General features: G+C 42.2%; 2 protein-coding genes across 2 annotated transcripts in view; one reads left to right on the top strand and one right to left on the bottom strand.

The window, feature by feature from the left end:
• Positions 1-621: 621 nt before the first annotated feature.
• On the bottom strand, positions 622-7,978 carry NDUFAF1 (NADH:ubiquinone oxidoreductase complex assembly factor 1). Its single transcript, XM_039552621.1, has 5 exons — positions 7,935-7,978; positions 6,004-6,622; positions 4,012-4,197; positions 2,743-2,817; positions 622-1,080 (listed from the first exon to the last, which is right to left on the bottom strand). The coding sequence occupies exons 2-5, from the start codon at positions 6,505-6,507 to the stop codon at positions 940-942; spliced, it is 906 nt and encodes a 301-aa protein (XP_039408555.1). The 5' UTR covers positions 6,508-6,622; positions 7,935-7,978; the 3' UTR covers positions 622-939.
• A 234-nt stretch (positions 7,979-8,212) lies between these two features.
• Positions 8,213-18,920, top strand: part of RTF1 (RTF1 homolog, Paf1/RNA polymerase II complex component) — a 29,917-nt gene continuing 19,209 nt past the window's right edge. The window contains exons 1-2 of the mRNA XM_039552522.1: positions 8,213-8,404; positions 11,039-11,149. Coding sequence (XP_039408456.1) covers positions 8,327-8,404; positions 11,039-11,149 — 189 coding nt within the window. The 5' untranslated portion in view covers positions 8,213-8,326. The remainder of the gene's footprint in view (positions 8,405-11,038; positions 11,150-18,920) is intronic.

The following is an 18,920-nucleotide window of genomic DNA, read 5'->3' as shown; positions in this document are numbered from 1 at the left end:
ATATTTCTAAAGTATACTTAAGAAATTTGACAGCTGAAACATACACTTTACAAAGCAAGTGCTGACTGGTTATCTTGAATTACTGAAAACTGGAGTTCTCTGAAAAAGGGAGGTGTTGAGCTTCTGTGCCACCAGTTGAGGCTGTGATTTCTTACAACACAGCTGAGTTAGGCTAACTGCACACAGCAAAAGTGGGATCTGCTCTGCCCTGTCATGGTGCTAAGTAAGCCACGCTGTGCCTCCTCAGGGAGCAGACAGAGCTGGGCTTTTCCTTCCACCCCTTCTTTGGAGCATTACTTCTTTCCAACAACTTTAGCTCTGCAACATTGTAGGACTATGCTCAACAGCTTTAAAGGAAAAGTCAAGCCTGCTGCATAGCTCTTATTTCCACCTTGGCAGTGGCAGCTTTTTCTTTTTTTAGCTATCCAGAGGAGCCAAAATGAAAGGTTGAAATACTTCTGCCTTTTCCACTTTAGGTGCTGCTCTTTGTAAATTTCAGTAGCTGAGTCACACTTAAGCACCAGTCCTCAGGGTATTAAATCTCATACTCTTTTCAGTATAAAACTGTTAAGTGTTTTACAACTGTCACCAAACCACATAATGCAGAAAATGAAAGTGATGTACAAAAAAGAACAAAAAACTCATGAAATGCTTTTATTTCAGTAAAGGTCAGGACATAAGCCAAAACTTACCTAGGGAAGAGTTACTACTTTGTAAGAACATCACAGCTCCTCTAAGGCTATGTTGCAGTCCATGTATGTACAGTCTCTCCAGGATTCTGTCTCTGAGAGTTCAAAGATGCCAGTGCTGTCACGCTTCATGCACTTATCTCTTTAATGTTTACACAGGCTCTTCAAGTTGTTAAAAGCCACATGTTAAGAAGTATTTTATAAAAATAAACCAAGTATCTAAAGAATTTATAAAGGACACCAGCCCAACTTAGACTGGAGTGTTCTTGTCATATGTTTCATAGGCGAACTCTTCTCTATGAGCTCTGTCCTTTAGCAGACCAATAAAATCAATCTCCAGCTGGAATGGACCATCTACTTTATCTCCAATGGTGAATCCAAGGGTTCTAATCTAATTAAAAGACACAGAGGTAGAACAGTATTTATAACATTACAATCAAACTCAGTTATATCTCCCACTTCTACATTTTACGTACCATTCACAGCCATCTACTTTAAGCTGGTGTTTGTTCAAAATGCAGCAGCATTTCTCAAGGCTTGAACACTTCACTATCCCATTTTCAATACACACCCCAGAGGGAAATTACTCCACATTTGCCTTTCTACCACTGTGTTAATAAACCCTTGATTTAAAATGGCCTGAGCCTAAAGCAACACTGCTACTTTTATCCTTCATGTTTTGTGTACAGCCACTGTCACCACAATTGGGTTTCTAAACAGATTTTCATAAAGTCAAAATTCTTTCATGAATAGGAAAAACAAAGATGTAATTAAGGATGGAAGGGATCAGTCTAGATTGTGATACACCATGTACTCTGTGAAAACACCAAATCAGACATTTTAAAACTTAATTTTAAGTTGGCATGAGACTTAATTACTGAGTTTAATAGTAAGACAAGGTTCTTAACCATTGTTTTCCATTTAGAATAATGTTCTTATATATAAGAACAAATCTGTGTGGCTCAGGCATGCTTTCTATTAGCCTGTGGCTTGCCCAAATACTCTCTCAGCTCTCACATGTTACAAAACACTTCCACTGTTAACAGCTTAGTTGAGTCACCAGTGCAGGCCACCGCATGAACTCAAGCTGCCCCAAAGCCCTGCTGAAAGTGCAGGTCTGAGTGGTGCCCATGATTTTAAGGACTGCTGTAAGTTCGGGAAAATAATGCCTAGGATGTGTCAGATGAGTAAATGTCTAAATAAATACTGCAAATGTATACTAAATAAATAACAGAACAATGCTAGATAAATGCATTGACACTCCTCTGGATCATTCTAATGCTTTCAATGCTATATCCCCTTCCCCAGCAGCAAGCTCTACAAGCAGCCCCTTGGCTTTTGGAGCCCGGACAGTTTTTAAAGCTCCTTTCTTCCAAATCACATTGTTACGGATACCTACGGGAGTCACCCAAACTCTCTGCTCTAAAGAATCTATTCCTTTGTAAGCCCTAGACACATTGACTGTTTCCTGCCTTTTTCATTCCTATTTAATAATTACTTCCTGCCTTTCCAGGTTCCTAGGAAAACATACATTAGTACCATGAAGGCCATTCATTTAAGAGCTGGACTTGATGGTCCCTGTGAGTCCCTTCCAACTCTGAATATTGTGTGTGTGACCAAGACATTTTATTAAGATTTCTTAAACTGCCTTCACACTGCTTCCCTGATTTTTGGGTTTCTTTAAAATATGTTTGTAAAATTACACTGCAAGTACATAACTTTTACTGTCAAATGCTACACATAAGATAACCATCAACAAAACTTCAGTGAAGGATGCTTAGATCAAGTACTATTTGTCCCTTTAACTCCTAGTAAATATTTTTAAATACCCCAAATATGACTTTATGTTTTCATTTACCACATATGAGAACAAGTACCTTATAACAAGATGAGGCCCTTCAATTTCAAATAACAAACATTAGAGAATTTGTAAATTATCTATATCAGGCCAATATGATCTTGAAGGAAACTCTGAATTTCTTACAGAGCAGTTGTGTGTTCTTTATACTGCTTTTTCAATTGAAATTTCAAAAAAAGCCTATAGAAAACTTGCCTTGTCTAACCAGACAGGATGCTGGTTATCCTGGACTCTTCCCCGACTGGAGAGAAAGAATTTGGAGAATGGAATCTGACATAAACAAAACAAAATCAGACTTTAGTGTAACCAGTATATAAAATAGAAACTTAGGGAAAAGAAAATAAGCATGTGTTAGTAAAGTAACACTGTGCTATATCTGGTACTAGCATTAGTTGGGTTTATAAAACTGGCACAAAGAAACAACCCACGTTAACCCTTTCAACTGGCTACTCACAGCCAGCTCCAGGCCCACCCTGTGGTGTGGTGGCTGCAGCCATCACACAGGGGCGTTACCCTGTTGGGACACAACGAAACACTGCAGCACAGAAAGTGGCTGTCTACACTCAGAATATCTCCTTCCAATAACATGAAAACATCAACCAGAAATTACTGCAAAGCCTAGCATGTGTACATACTGACAGTTTGTCTGTACCTAGGATGTGGATTTCACAGTGCAAACTTCATACTCAGACATCAGTACCTCTAGGAAAGCACTTCAGGATAATGTAACAATTTCTTTGAAAGCAGTGGGAGCAAGAAAGTAGGGCTGGCTGGTGGCTGGTGAGAGGAAAACATCCAAGCCAGCAATGACACACCGACTTTCATCCTCCTGGCTCCTCATCTGTGAAACACAGGCTGTTCCCACATGATTGGACAATGGTATCATGAAACACTCAACACCAATTTGTAAGGATGTGCAAACCTCCTTATCATTGTCATCAGACAATTACAAAAGGTCCCCAAGTTGCATCAGAGAAGAGCCACAACTCACACTTCTTAAAAACATTATTTTGTGTCACAGAATCAAGGGTCACAAATGACAAACCCCAACTCCTGAGTCTGACTGACTCCAGAGAGGCTGGGAGTTAAGCAAATCCTGTTGCATGGAACAAATCCTACATCGGCCTACACCCATTTGTATTAGAGATAAAACGGTTATCACAGAGAATATTCATGGGAACACCTGCTAAGTTTCAATTGCTGTATCTATCCCATTACTCCAGAAAGAGCCAACAGTAGGCATTAAGGGGAACAGATGGTGGATCAATTCTTTAACACAATTGACACAGTGTGCCCTCCCCCAGTCCAGTTTTGGGAACTCCCAAGCCAAAAGTACGTCTTGTATAAAGAAAACATCGAGTGGACAGCAATTGAAACAAACTGTGAATGCTGAAAGAATTCCCCTTCCCATGTTTTGGCCAGGACCCCAAGAGTGTCATTAGTTTGAAAGATTCATTAGTTAACCTTTATTTCCTCCCAGTATGGGCCTCCTCGGGTGAACATGAAGTAGCTGTAGAGGTCATCCTTTTGGTGAGAGAAGTAAGGATCTGTATAAATGTTTACCATCCAAGGTCTGCCATCACCACGGACACGTAAATACAGACTGTTGAAGTTTGACCAGTCATAATACTTCTTCCTGTTAAAAGATCCCTACAAATTATTAATAAACAGAATTATTCCTCCGTAATAAAGGGACACTTTCATTATGAGGAACAAAGCATTGTTGCTTTGATCACTGCCCTTGTTATTATGTCAGATAGTATTTACTGTAACATAGTGAACACAGCTACACTGTCATCATCCTGGCTGCTGAGCTCACTGAATTTCCTTCATCAGTACATTAGAGACCAAAAACTGCAATATTGCCACTCTGAGGACTCACACTCATTATAAGGCACAATCTTCTAAGTATCAGAAATCAGACCTCCTTCCTAAAGACTGAATTCCTTACCAGGCAAGTACACAAATGCCATGGTGATGGACCAGTACTTATGTAGTTCATTAAGTTTAATATTCTGTGCTCAGTTCTACGTAATTGAGAAGTGATGACAGGGAATTGAAGCAGTGAAATAATTATCCCCTTTGATAACTTCCCAGTTGAAGACTAACAAACACTGGGAGCATTTAATGTTTTCCAACATTTTTTTTCCATTAACTGTGTAAAATAGTAAGATTGCAATCATGTCTAAATCTTTACTGCATTTTTTCCAAAGATCTGAGAAATCCTGATGTTGTCATTTGCATGATGGCATATCCAAGAGTCTTCAGAGAACTACACTGAGGTCACTCAGAGCAATGAGGGGCAGGGGTCAGGGTTATTGGTCAGAACTGCCAAGAAGTCAAAATTAGCACCAAAAATTCAGATATTTCCCCTTTATTTTGCAGCACTACTACAATTACCTATCAGCTATCCTTCTACCAACTCATCTTGTAGGTAACAGAACGAGTAGATCATCAATATATTAATATAAGGTGTGTAGCTACTTGATTTTATGGTTTTAACAGTTTTGAGCCTTTCTACTTAACTAAAGATGGACTGATACATTCCACTTCTTCAGAATTAGGAGGTGAAAGTTTGAGTCACATTTGCACAAGTCAGTAGCAGTCCTGAGAGTTTAACTCAGGCAACACTCCACTTGCTGTTCCACTCATCTGATCCAATGCCACCATTTTAATCAGTGTTCATGTGCCTCTCATTAACCCATTGATTTTGGTTACTCTCATTCTCTGCTCCCCAAGATTCTGGCCCAGAAATTATTTACCTGAGTACTTGTGACAAGACACAAACAACAGAACACATTAAATAGTTAAAGATTTTATCCACTGAGTGAAAATGTTCCTTTGCTTTTAAAGGTGCTTAGAAATAAGGGACGAAACAAGGCATATCCATAATAAGCACATCCATTTCTGGTCTATTTTGCTCAATTCTGAGCTATCAAAGGTTTGTGTTTTGCTTTTTCTGACTTACAGTAGGAGGCAGACCTTTAAAAAGTCCATTTCAAAGCATTGTTTTCTGTTCCTGTGAGAAGATGAGTTCATTCACCCTAACCAAGTTTGATGAATAGACCAAGTCAAAGCCCAGAAAATTCTTACTTATGACACATTCAATTAACTTCAAACTTAGAAAGATGTCTATTTTAATCATACCAATTTTGGATATAAAGATTCATTCCAGATCCTTCATTTGTAAGGATGCTGCAAACAGGGTGGTCTATTGTACATAAGTAAAAGATCAAACGTGAATTATTCCTTTTCTAAGAAAGGAAAACAAAATCCAAGAAAAAATGTAAGTTCCTCGCAGGTCAAAGGATACAGCAGCAATTACATCTCTGAGAGAAAGTCTAATACTCCTGAAAGTGATCAGCAGTAAAGAGCAGGCCACTTGCTGTCACTGGCATTCCACAAACACCCTCAGATTCAGTAACAGAAGCTGTGCAAACACGGAGCTGTACTTACCACTGCCGGTCTGGATCTCATACTGCAATATCCACTGTATTTTGTCTCCCCATCACGAGGTACTTCTGTATTGAGGGTTCCATACAGCAGAGCAGCCTGGTTATTCCTACCCAATTTGAGGTAAATTTTACTTTTCCCTCCAATCTCTACATCAGAGGAAATAACCCATTCATTTAAATCTTCTTGGCTCCGAAACTGCCACAACACCTTTGTTTGTTCCAACAAGTGCTGACTTAATGGATGGCCTCCAGGTCCTAGTAAATAATCTTGGGTTTCCTTCTTCAGCAAGCCTAGCTGAGTCTTTAGGTGATCAATGCCCTTCTTAAAGCTGAAATCAGCATTCTGCCAAGACAGTTTGTTCTCAGGCTCTGCCCCTGGCCTCCTGTAGCTGCTGTACAATTTTGAATTGCTGAGGAAAGGTCCAAGTAAGGAGAGCAAAACTTTGTGCCTGCAGCATCCACCACGGAAGGAAGTACCATTCAGCAGCATTACAGTCAGAGCCATACTGATAAACTTGAAGAATTCACATCTAGTAAGGCAATTAATGGGCTGAAAGTTAATTAACAAGAAAACTAGTATTCAGAGCTATCTTACTGTAGTTATTGTAGTTGATCTTCACCTTCAATGAAAAAGAGAAAAGGTTATAAAAGATTACATATGGGATGCTTGTGAAACTATTTAACTTTTATAAGTGAAATTAGCTAGAAATCCAAGTAATTGGAAAAAGGAATGAAAAAAACCATCAGGAATTACACTTCCTCAGAGCTCTAATTTACTTATTGACTTCCACCCTATGCTTTCCTCTCTTCCCATGGTGTGAAATCCCCACACAAATAAGAAAACCCAAGTAAAAGACTTCAAATAAAACTGAAAATAGAAAAGAAAATCAGTTTCTCTTTATCCCTTCCACTGTAAATAAGTTTAGGTGTTATGAATAATACCAGCAAGAACAACCTATGAAGGTTTCTAAAAGATGACACCTATATAACTAAAAAGTATTATCCTCTGCATGAAAATCACAAATTCACAACAGGCAGACCCTGCTGCCACACAGATAAAAATTACAATCTCAGCTGACACAGATGACAAGACTTTTCAGGTATGATGTCCTGCAGCAACCATACCACATGCTTCTTCCATGTCATCCTCAATATACCTGTTTTAGGATTACAGAGACATTTGCAAAGACCAAAAAGTTTAACATGGAAGACTGCAATTCAATAGGGTTTTCTTAAATAAGTCTTCAGGAAAACTCTGCTCAATGCCCTATACAGAGGCGATTTTCCTTACTTGTAAAATTAAAGATATTTTAGTGTTGGTGTTGGTTTTTTTTTTATGTCACAGAACAAATCCAAAAATGATGTCACATGCATTCAACTCCTCTGAGCTTTTAAGAATGAAGTCAGGCACCCCACATATATCCTCTGTATGTCACTTACCTTCCTTTACCCACGGTAAAATCCACTACTGTTATTCTCACACCTAATTAAGTTATGTCTAAAGCTATACTGAAGAAATTCACATTTTGCTCTGTCCTGCACTTCACAAGATCGGAGGCAAGTTCCCAATCAAGAAACCCTGTCTCCTCATTGCTTCACCCGAGTACAAGAAGAAAACGGGGAATCTGAACATATTCTACTTTAGCCCGGTCTTTGTCCCTCGGCAAGGCTTTAGCAGCCCGCCGGTGCAGCGCCAGCACGAAGCACGGCCCGGCAGCTGCGACGCCTCGGCTTCCACCCCGGCCCGGCTTGCGCGGCACCGCGCCGCGGCCTGGGCACCGGGCCCGGATCCCGCCCGCCCTCCTGAGCCCGCGGGCAGAGACGAGGCCAGCACCGGCCGGGCGGCGGCCGCGGCCTCTCCCCGCAGAGCGGCCGCCCCGCCGCTCCCGCCCCGTGACCGACCGACAGACCTCGGCGCCAACACCGGCTCACCTTCCCGCCGCCGCCGGCGGGGCCGCCGCCGGCGGGGCCGCCGCGCCCGGGCCGGCCAAGCAACGCGCACCGCGCCGCTCGGGTTCTGCCGCCAGCGACGGCGGCCACCGATGTCCTGCCCGCGGCAGCGGCCAAGGCGCGATCCTTGACCTCCGCGGATCTCCGGGCACCGGAGGAGCACCCACGGAACGGAGCGCGGGGATAGCGCGCGGCTCCGTGAGGGGACAGCAGCGGCCGCCCCGCCCTCGCCTCGCCCCGCCCCACGCGCCGCGCATGCGCGGTGCCCTTTGTGTCGGGCGGGCGGGCGGGCGGCGCGGGTCAGGCCGGGCCGGGCCGTGCGAGCGCCGCCGCCGCCGCCGCCGGGGCGGGGAGGGGGCACCGCCGGCTCCGCCATGGTGAAGAAGCGGAAAGGCCGTGTCCTTATCGACTCCGACACCGAGGACAGCGGCAGCGAGGAGAACCTGGACCAGGTGCGCGGGCAGGCCCGGCCCGAACGCGGGGCCTGGGATCGCCGGCCCGCGCGAGGCTCGGCGCCGCCATCCCTCCCTCGCTCCCGCCCGGTGGTCCCGCGCTGCTCTCGCCCTCCTCAGCCCGATGGGGCCCCGCGGCCGCCGTGGGGAGAGCCCGCGCCCCTCCGGCGAGTCCCCGGCCCGCCCCTGGCAGGAGGCCCGCGTTGGCGAGGGCTCTCTGCAGCGGGCCCGGTGCTCGGCGCCGGCGGGACGGAGGGGCGGTGGATGCTCCGGGACGATGCTCCGGGGCGGTCTGGCCCTGAGGAAGGGTTAGCGAGGCCCGGCTGCCAGCGGTCTTCCCACCTCGAGTAGTGGGGAAACAGGCCCAAAGGGCTGGGCAACTTTTCCATGCTACTTTGGCACGCCGGGAGAGCAGCGTGTCAGGTCCCTGCCTCCCCTCGGGGCAGGCGGGCTCCCGGAGTGCTAATGCGTGTTTAATGCAACCCCCTCAATCCTGGTGACTGCACTGGGGGAGCTCTGTTCATGGGAAACCGCATGGAGCCTGTAGATGTAAGAAGGGGTAGTATTTCTTTATTTGTCATCAGGGCATCTCCCGGGGTTGTAAGTGTGATGTCTGGTGTGAGCTCAACCGTGTCAGGCTTGGAAAAGGGGTGTCTCCCTCTTTGGAGGGGGCTGCTTTCAAAGACTCACCTTTTGGTGTAGCATGTATTGATGGTGTGATTCGAATGGTAAATAAAGACATCATAGGTGAAGTGTGTTACAGCTTGTATGGCAGTGCTTGTTCCGGGGAGAAGTTTGGCGGAATGAATATGCTGAAGCCTACATGTCTGATGTAATTTATGTGTTGGACCTTCAGGGTTTTTAATATAGAAGCTGTTGCTATGTTGCAATAAAAAGCCTTCCCAAACACTCAAAAATACTTCTGCAGACTGGGGCTTCAGAAAAATGAGATCAGATAGTCTGTTAAAACAAGTACACAGGAACTGATTAGGTTGATCTTGTGTACTTCTAGAGTCCATAGGGCTGCCAACATCTCGCTGCTAGAGTATCAGTTTGGTAGTTTTAAAACTTGAAAATAGGAGTTGGACTAGCTCTAGCATCAGTCAGACAATCGGAGCCATGGTGGTAGGAATAACCACGTGGTTCTGCATCCGTTCCATCCCTCACTGGCAGCAGGCATCTGCAGCTGTACCTGAGTAGTAGGTGCTTCCCCCTCCACTGAGCTGTTTGTAGCAACTGTAACAAACAGGGAGATGTATGTGCAAAGATGAAGATTAGGTAGCAGGGAAGCAATGTTTCTGAGATGAGAGAATACTGATTTAAATGTAACATACCGAGTTAACCCCTGCAGATTAAATGTTTGACAGCTTCCAGTGGCAATGTAGGCTTGTTGACTTAAACAGCTAGCAGCCTTTTCAATATAGTATCTTGGAAAACAGAAAACAAGTGTAGAAAGAAAGAAAGAAAGGAAAAAGGAATATTTCTTAGCTTAAGTGGTGCTCCTCTTCAGGAGCTTCCCAAAGAGAAGCACTACTGAAACTTCTTCAGGAGCTTCCAGAGGAGATCTGTTAATTGTACGAATGTGCTGTGTTGATGTTGCAGGGCTTTTGCCGAGAAAAGTTGGTAAAAACCATTACTAATGAAAAGTTTCTTTGTTGGTAAGTAGGCAGACTATCAGTTTCTGCAGTGTTTATGTTCTCATTTGAGGTGCTGAATTGTAATCAGTTTGTTTAGATAATCTTCCAGTTGTGAAACTAATGGAAACCAATCTAGCATCGACTTCCAAAGATGGCAGAAGTCAGAGTGGCTGTATTTCTACACAAGGCTAAGATTCATCAGCCCTAGAGCAATGTTTTTGAGAATAGATTCTGTGTCCCGGACTGCAGAGACAGTAACACAGCTTCAGAAGTGTTTTGCACTACTGCTTGTGTCACCTGAACAAGCAATGAACAGCAGATGATGAGAGTATTTGAGAGCCATGTAGTTCTTTGTGTGGGTGCGTGTTGCCTGTGAAAGGGCTTCCTTTTGAGTAGAACAGCTCTACTAAGTTTCACAGACTCTGAGCTTGATACCTGCTCTGTGTCTGTCCAAAGCTTCAAGTTTATTCTTGGGTGTGTACCAACAGTGAAAAGGAATTGAACAGGCTGACTAAATATTACCAACCATGACATAATGGTGATGCCTAAAGCATTTCCCGTTTAAAGTGTGTAATTGCAAACATCTCTGTTGTTTAGGAGAAGAAGCTGCTATCTACTGGTATTTGGCTTTTTAGGGCTAATTCCACATGGTGTAGTTAGGGTGGTTTTGAATTATTACCCAATCCATAGAAGACAAATCTGAACACGACTCTGAAAGTAATTTGTCTTACGTGGTTTATACCAAGAAAGTAATGGTACTAGTATTTACTTTTAATAGCTTGTTACCATCAAAATCCTTTTGTAGCATCCAGTTTTATTAAAACTGTGTGTGTGAATGTGTATTTATGAAACGTAAGTAGACTTGTTCCTTAGTAGGTGACAATAGTCATGCTACTGGGATGTGCTCAGATATTTCAGAGAACCTGCCTGTGCACTGACCTGGATTGTTAAAACTAATTACGACACTTTGCAATAAATGTGTGTGTTTTCACACCAGGAGCTCCTGTCATTGGCCAAACGGAAACGCAGTGACTCTGAAGAAAAGGAACCACCTGTGAGCAAACCTACAGCTTCTTCAGACTCTGAGACATCAGACAGTGATGATGAGGTGAGTTTATCATGTTACCAGTGAGATTGTTATGGGTTATTTGTCTGATCGTACCTCAGAAGTGAAAGTGTATTTATCATACAGTATCTTTAGCCTGCTGTCTTCATAAAGTGAGACTGTCCATCAACGATGGAGACCTGTTAAGGCCTGAGGATGTATTTTTTTCTTTTTTTCTTTTTTTCTTTTTTTCTTTTTTTCTTTTTTTTTTTAATGATTGTGTTTTGAATTCCAATTATATACAAAATAATCTGTATATAGAAAAGATGAGTGCTGGTTAAATCCACGTTCATATGGTCTGGTGAGCTGCCTGCTTAATGCTAGTGTTTTTCCTGTGTCGTGTGCAGTTGAGGTAGCAGTGAAGCTGCTAAAGCTGGACTCTGAATTCAGGGAAAGAGGTTTTCAGCTTTAGAGTGGAGCTTCCTTCCTAAGAGAAGGGTCAAGGCAGGTGGTACTATTTTACAGGTAGTAAAACTGTTCTGTTTAGCTACTTTGATTCTCCAAGAACTGTGCTGTGAACTGTCTGGCCATTTGGACATGCAGCAGCGTGTGTTTTGATTGACATTTTTGAAGAAAGAGGCAAGAAGGAGTTTAGCATTACTTTGTTCTAAGGTTTGTCAATTTCTTGTATAGTAGTGCTTATCTGCTGCTTCTGTTTTTTGTATTTGTTCTTGGTACTATTTTCTAGAGCTGGTTAAAAGTCTGTGCAGCTAGAAAAGGAAATTGAAAAAGACCTATTTAAACAGGCACTGAAAAATGTTATACAGGTATTTGAGTAAAAACAATTTCTTGAAAGCTCACAAATATCTTTTGCAAGCTTTCTGCAAGTTACAGTGAGGTCATTTATTCCACCTGTTCCCTGTAAATTTGATGTGGAGATGTTTGGTGTGGGTTTTTGTATTTTTTTTCTTCTGAAATAACAGTAAATATTATCTATTGTGGCAACTTGCAGACTAACAGGGTAGGTCAGTGATAAACTCTTAAGCATTTGTTAGTGTAGTAGAGTTCTTCCAATAAGTGTGCAGAATGTGCAGTTTAATTTTCTTTCTGAGGAATTTTTGAAACAAATATGCTTGGAACTCTGTTCCAAATCAATCATTTTCTTTAAAAAAAATTGCTTCTTGTGTATCTATTATACGTTTAAGGCATAGAGACAGAATTATGAACAGGCTAGATATATTAGGTTTCCTATTGGGTAACTACCCAGTCTGTCACCGTGTGTGCTCAGATCTGCTGGCTCGCAGTTTATTTATTCTAAGTTATGTGGAGAGCAGCTTGTCTGGAAAAAGTAGAATTGGGTGTGGAGAGCCTGTGGATGATAAAGCCTTCCATTCCGTGTTTAGCTCTGAAAGCTGTCAGAATTTTAACTTGTGTAATAAGGAAGGTCTACCTTTCCATTATATGTAGAATATGTCAATACCTCTTCACAAACTTGCACAGATGTTGCAGATCAGTAGTGCCACTGTTGCACCCTGTTCATTTGATACTCTTTCTAATCTCTGTATCATTTCAAGTTGATACTATGTTCTTTCTGACCTCTATGCAGCAAGAGGAAAAAGATTTAGCGAAGAGGTAATTAGGACACTTGCTTCTATTCCTGTGCCTGAAATATGCATTCTGAACTGCTGCTTGTCACAGCAGGATGAGCGGCTGGCTTATAACAGTTCTGCTTCTGCCAGTCATTCAGTTCGGTGCGTCCCTGGGCTTGACTACACTAGTCCTGCTGAACAACTCTGGTTTTAATAAGTATTCTTGTGGTTGGTTTGAAGTTTGTTCAACCTTGGGGGCTGGGACAGGGGGTCTAAAAGTTGAAATTGTATTGTTGGACCTCCTGCAAGGTGAAGACCTTGAGGCAAAAGCATGGAAATTGTTGCCCTGGGCAAATGTTCTTAATCATACCCATGTGTTTCCACAGAGGTTTTTCAGTGTGCATGTCCTTTGTGATTCCTGGAAAGCACTAAACGTTCCAAGATTGGCACTATGTTGCATGTACAGAAAAGAAGCCTAAATCTCTATTTCAGAGTGTAATGCACCGTGCCGCTTTTTTTTAAAGGGAGGAAAGTTTGTGGGGCATAGGGGAGAGAAAAACGTTTAGGAATTACTGAATAACAGCAGTTACAAATCATGCTACATCTATACAGTGCCCAAGGGATGTCACTAGATCTTTAATGTTATATTTATGTATATCAGTGAGAATTTCTCATCCAGATGCTGAGTTCTGTAACACTTAAAGGACCTCTGTGGGCTGAATCAAATTTCCTAGCCAAGGGACTGAAGGTGAGTTGCAGGCAGTGGGATAGGAGGAATGGTCTAAGCTGTCTTCTGGTGGGGCTGTTGAACATTCTTGACTCAATTGACTGTAGACTGTTGTTCAGAGAGCTGATAAATGTCAATGACTGCAGGGCTTTGCAATAAGAAGAGCTACCTTTGCAAAGAGGTGTACTAATCTGGACATAAAAGGCTCCTTTATGTGGTGTGTGACCATGTCTGCTCAAGAGCTCACCATCTCTAACCGGTAGCTTTCTGCATTTAACCAGTTTGATGCTAGCTAGGCTACTACTGGAGCTACTGTGCTAGAGGTTTGTGTGTCCACAAAGTGTTCTTGTTACTGATTGAGGGCATTAGGTGGATGATGTTCCTCAATTGCAGTAGGTTAATTCTGGGTTCCTTTTATTCTGGCTTCTTTGCTCACAGATAATTTTTTCTATTGCATGGGAAGAATGGATGACTTCTGCAACAACTTCCCTGATATTAGTGTTGGTTAGACAGAAAACCACAATGCTATGGGAGCTCCTGTTTGTTTCTCTTGAAAGATTTGTTGTTACCAATGGTGGTAAGACTGTACAGCTGTGGTGTACGATCTACGCTCATTCTAATGTCAGGAAGGATTCAGTTCTTCCTTTTAACACCTACAGGGTAATGACAGAAGATACTTCCAGGACAAGAAAACTTATACAATGAACGCTTGGTACTAGTGTGGAGTTTACTGAGGATTATCTGTTTATGCCTTTTTTTACAAATATGCTAATTTGTTAGGGAGCTGTATAGCTGAAGATCTTGTCAAAAGCTATGGGACAGAGGAAGAGGTGAGCAGTAGTCATGCAGCTAGTGAGGAGATTGGTCTCAAATAACAGTCAGCCTAGAGGGTTTTGTGCCTCTTTGTATCTGCTTACTGCACTTCAAGTTAGACCACTCCAGCAAAGCACAGATCAGCAGAATACTGCATGTGTTCTTTCTGTTATGGGGGTGTCTTTTTGTGGGATTGTAGAAATTACAGTACTAAACGTTGTCTTTTCCTGTGTGCTTTTATTTTATAATACTGCTTAATTAGACCTTCAAGAATGAGTGGGCTCTCCAGTTCTGTGAGGCCTTTGCCATAGATTTTTTCCAAGCTTAGGAAATTTGAAACAGGCTGTGCTTTAATCTTCTTATAGACAGCTTATAGACTATGTGCTTTGTAACTTTGACTTTGCTTGGGGACAGTTTCCTTCAGCTATTAATGTGTGCAATAGTAAAGCTTTTCTCAAGGAAGTGAAGTGCTGTTACCTCCTCTGCTCCAAATAAAGTGCAAATGCAAATCTGAATAGCACAAGCTAATTGTATGAAGGCTGGCGTGTCCAAAGAAGTAATGTGAATAAGCTGTGGACAGAATTGATATAACATTTAGTCTGCAACTAACTTCTTTAAATTGCAAACTAGCATGAGGGTAACTTCTTGTGATTTGATTTATGTGGTAGGAAGAGTCTGCAAGAGCTCTGAAGGACAGCAGGTTGCTCCAGAAGTAGACTCATGGAGGTATTGGAATTAAATATGTGAATTTTTTTTTTTTTTCACGGAGTGAACTTTTCCTTTGTACTCATGGAGCAGTTTTTCATGACAACATCACAGTCAGAAGGTTCTGTCTAATATGTAGAGGAGCCATTAAGCCTTTTGGCCAGGTGATGCTGTCTGGCTGGTGGTGCTAGAGCTGTGCAAGGCACTTGTGGACCAAGTGTTTTATGGCTGTTGCCATCTCCAAGTGTTTGGCCCAGGCTTCCTAAATAAAATGTTGCAGATTTTCACGACCAGTAGCATCCCCAAGTGTGTTTTAATTGTGGAGTGCTTCCTGATTGGCATTTGGTATCTACCATCTTGATGTTGTCACTCAAGAAGTTCTTGCCATTTTTCCATACATGAACCCCCTCAAAATACTTCTAGAGTAAATGTTAATTTGAAGCTTAAACTGCATTTGAACCTTCTAGTTCATCTTTATGTATTATCACCTTTCTGTGAGCTTCTTCGAGCAATACTTGGATAAAAAGAGTAGATCAGGTGTCTGGTGGTATTTTGGCCCATGAAGCCTTCTTTCAGCCATTTCCTGGCAAAGCCTCTTCTGTGACTTCCGAAGGTGTGTTCTTTATTTGCTTATTTCCTTTCCATTTTGGTGTTGACACCTAGAGTCTTCTTTCTGTGTCTAAAATAGTTCTTTAAGTTTTCTGATTGCTGGGCTGTTGTTATCGTGTAGGTGTTTGAGGTGTTCAAATGACGGGTGTGGATCCTAAAAGGAAAGGATAAGTAACAAGGACTTTTTATTTATTATTTAGTTTTTTAAGTAGTGGTAGAAAGCATTTTGCTCCTTGAAGCTCTTGGAGTGCTGTCTGTGGAGTTTTCCAATCTTTGAGAAAGCCTGAAGACAGTAAATACTGCCTTATTTTCATATCTGTGCTTCCTGCTGTTGAGTTCAGACAGGCTGAAGCTGTAGTTTCATGACTTGCATGGTGGACTGCCTTATTTTTTTCCTGTATGAATGCATGAAAGTTTGTAAGCTGAGCTGATGTTACCTACCGTGGTGCACTTAAGTGCTACGACAACAGGACAGATGAAGTTTATCTGGCCTAGGAAAGGAACACATTGGTAAGGGACCTATTTTGCTTTGATGTTGTGGCTTGTAGTTTGCATTTTGCTTATCAAGCCATTGGATATGGCAGGAAGGAAGGATATGGCAAAGACAGACTGGCAACCTTACTTGTGCATGTCTGACTTGATAGGGGGTAAGAAAAAAGCTGGGAGAACATCTATTTGCAAATTAAAATCTCAGTGTGTAATGCATTTAGGTACTGTGTGAATAGAAGAAAACAGCAACTACCTGAGCAGTAAAACAGTTCTGCACTCTGAGCTCACTTCAGGTATGGGTTTTTTTTCTTTTTTCTTTTTCTCTTTTTTTTTTCTCCATGATCTCATTTCATCTCCCTAGTGGAAATATGTTCCAGGTTTGCTGAGCTATAAATTATTTTCTTGAATCACTTTGTGTAGTTGCTTTTTGAGAAGCTGACTTACAAATCTAGGTAATTTCTAATGTGGTGCGTTGGGTTTTTTTTTTTTTTCCCTAAGTCCATTCTGGTTACTGTGGCTTAATTTGGACTTCTTAGAATCAAAGAATAGCTTAGGTTGACAAGGACCTTTAGGATCGTCATGCCCAACTGTTTCTTGGAAGAAATATTCAAGCTATTAACACTGTGAACCTTGGCAGCAAGTGGAAAATTCAGAAGGCTCTTCTGGCTGCTTCTTGAGAGAGACCCATAAAGCTCTGTTGTTTGGCAGTACTAAACAATAAGCAGAAAGCCATGTAGCAGTACGCTTCTGCATGGGTTTATTAACTTGCTGTGTCCGGAGCCATGGAGGGTCCAGATGGTGGCCGAGGAGGCAGCAGTGAATAGAGGGGCTGTTCCAAGGAGGTGTTACAGTCATGGGAAGCATGTGAGAGGCACTGACTGGTGCTGCCTGACTGCAGCATGGAAGAGGGAACCTGGAGAAACTGCAGTAGAGGACAGATTTTGGAAAGGGGCTGTTGTTTGGAATTAAAGGAAACAGAGTAAAGAAATGCTTCTGACTATAACTGTGTGCATTTTTACTTGATGTTGCATGTGAACATGTTGCATTTTTGATTTCTGCTGGTGTGCTGGAGCATGAAGAAGGGACTCAAGACTTTGGTTTGGATTGCAGGTTTCCATGCAGCCCGTGGCTTTCCAGCATTGCCTTCCCTCTTCCTCCTAGACCAGCTAATCTGTTGTGACTTCCTCTGCCGCAAGAAGAAATTCATGTTGGCCACTCTCTCTGAGCAATGCAGAGTGGTCATTCAGTGTCCAAATGACAGCTGCAACAGTGTCCAAAGGCAGAGCAATTTGTGAGCCTAAGAGTCTTGCACTGTGTCCTGGTTTTGATGAATTATTTGTCCAAGATTTGCCCTAACTCTTGTCTTATCCTGTAGTTGTTCCAGGAATGACCAGGCATTCCTGAGAGATTGGGTTAACTGAATAAGCCCAGAAGCACCTGAGTTGGATAAGAATTTGGCTTTGTGACAGCCCTGAAATTGGGAGATCGACAGAGGTCACTTGCATAAACAAAAGTGAGATGAAGTCTTATCTCCAGGGTGAAATAGAAACCAAAGCACAGTTTCCTAGATTAGGGAGCAGATTTTTTAATTACCTTGTTCTGTTTTGGTTTGCTTGGATGGTTTTTGGTTTTGGTGGTGTGGTTTTTTGTTTGTGGGGTTTTTTTGGTTTGAGGTTTTTTTTAGTCTTTTTTGTTGTTTGTTTGTGTGGGTTTGGGTTTTTGTTGTTTGAGTGGAATTTTTGGTTTGGTTTTTTTTTGTTCCAAGTGTTTGTCACACAGGTTTCTTTTCAGTCCTATCTTCCTGGTTTTCTCCACAATTTTCACACAGGTTTTCTCCACAATTCTACTAGTGAGTTAAAAGCTGAGAACAGTGATATGTAAAACATGTATGTAGAGCTATTAAACATTTTATTTGCTGAAGTCCTGCTGTTTTTTATCTGATCTTAACTTCTTTCATCTCAGCATGACCTCTCAAGGTCTTGATATAACTGTGTTGTGTACTGTGGCTTTCTGTGTGCTTCCTTGCTGTGCAGCATGCTGACATGAGGTATAATTCAGCATTAAAACACTGAAAATTGGCAGAGCTCTGAGAGGAAGGCACCTCTGCATCACTGCTAAACGCTTAGTTTCACTTTTCTTGCTGTTGTGTCTTCACTGGTATGCTGGCAACAGGTGAGCACTTGAGCAAATAGCAAAAATGCACTCTTCTGTACACCTGGGAGATGATTCCTTAATGCTGGGGTTTGAACAGATTTAGGCAGAGTACAAGCTTGTTCTTAACTGATTTACATGGGCATAGGTATCCAGAAATATTATTAGACAGTGATATTGTAACACTGAATGAGTAAAACTTTAATGCTGAAGCCAGAAAAAACTTCAGTACAAGCTCAGGCTGGTATAAAGTCAAAGCTTTCTGTGCAGTTTCTCACCTGTCCTATGGACCATAACAGACTGGAGTACCTGCATAGGGTATGAATTGCAAGGCTCACCACTGTACTTTTTACCTCAGAAGAAAACAAAACGAACTTCTGCATTGACAGACTTCTGAATACTCTGATGGTGCCTAAAGAAAATGATGAAGGATTTGGTAGTATGGAAAGTATAAAGCTGGGTGTGAGACTAATCAAAACCTGGGAAATTCCAAAGGTATTAGTTCAGGTATTATTAGATCAGGTAGTAGCTTATAACTACTTGCTTGAGTTTCATCTAGAATAATTGAACATTAGGGTTCTCTGAGGATGGTGTCTTATCAGGTAGAATAATTTATCAAATTTGATGGAATGACTAGTGCCTGCAAAGACAGACTTGATTTATCCCCCAGGATAGGGTGATTGGGTAGGAAGCCTGAAGTTTGTGTGCATCTGAGGTCAAATCTAAAGTGGTTTTTTTTTCCACTTAGAGT

Source organism: Corvus cornix, chromosome 5 (genome assembly GCF_000738735.6).
Source record: "Corvus cornix cornix isolate S_Up_H32 chromosome 5, ASM73873v5, whole genome shotgun sequence".
In the NCBI taxonomy this organism is placed as follows: domain Eukaryota; kingdom Metazoa; phylum Chordata; class Aves; order Passeriformes; family Corvidae; genus Corvus; species Corvus cornix.
Note: the sequence above shows the minus strand (reverse complement) of the source record. Positions and strands in the feature narration are given on the sequence as shown.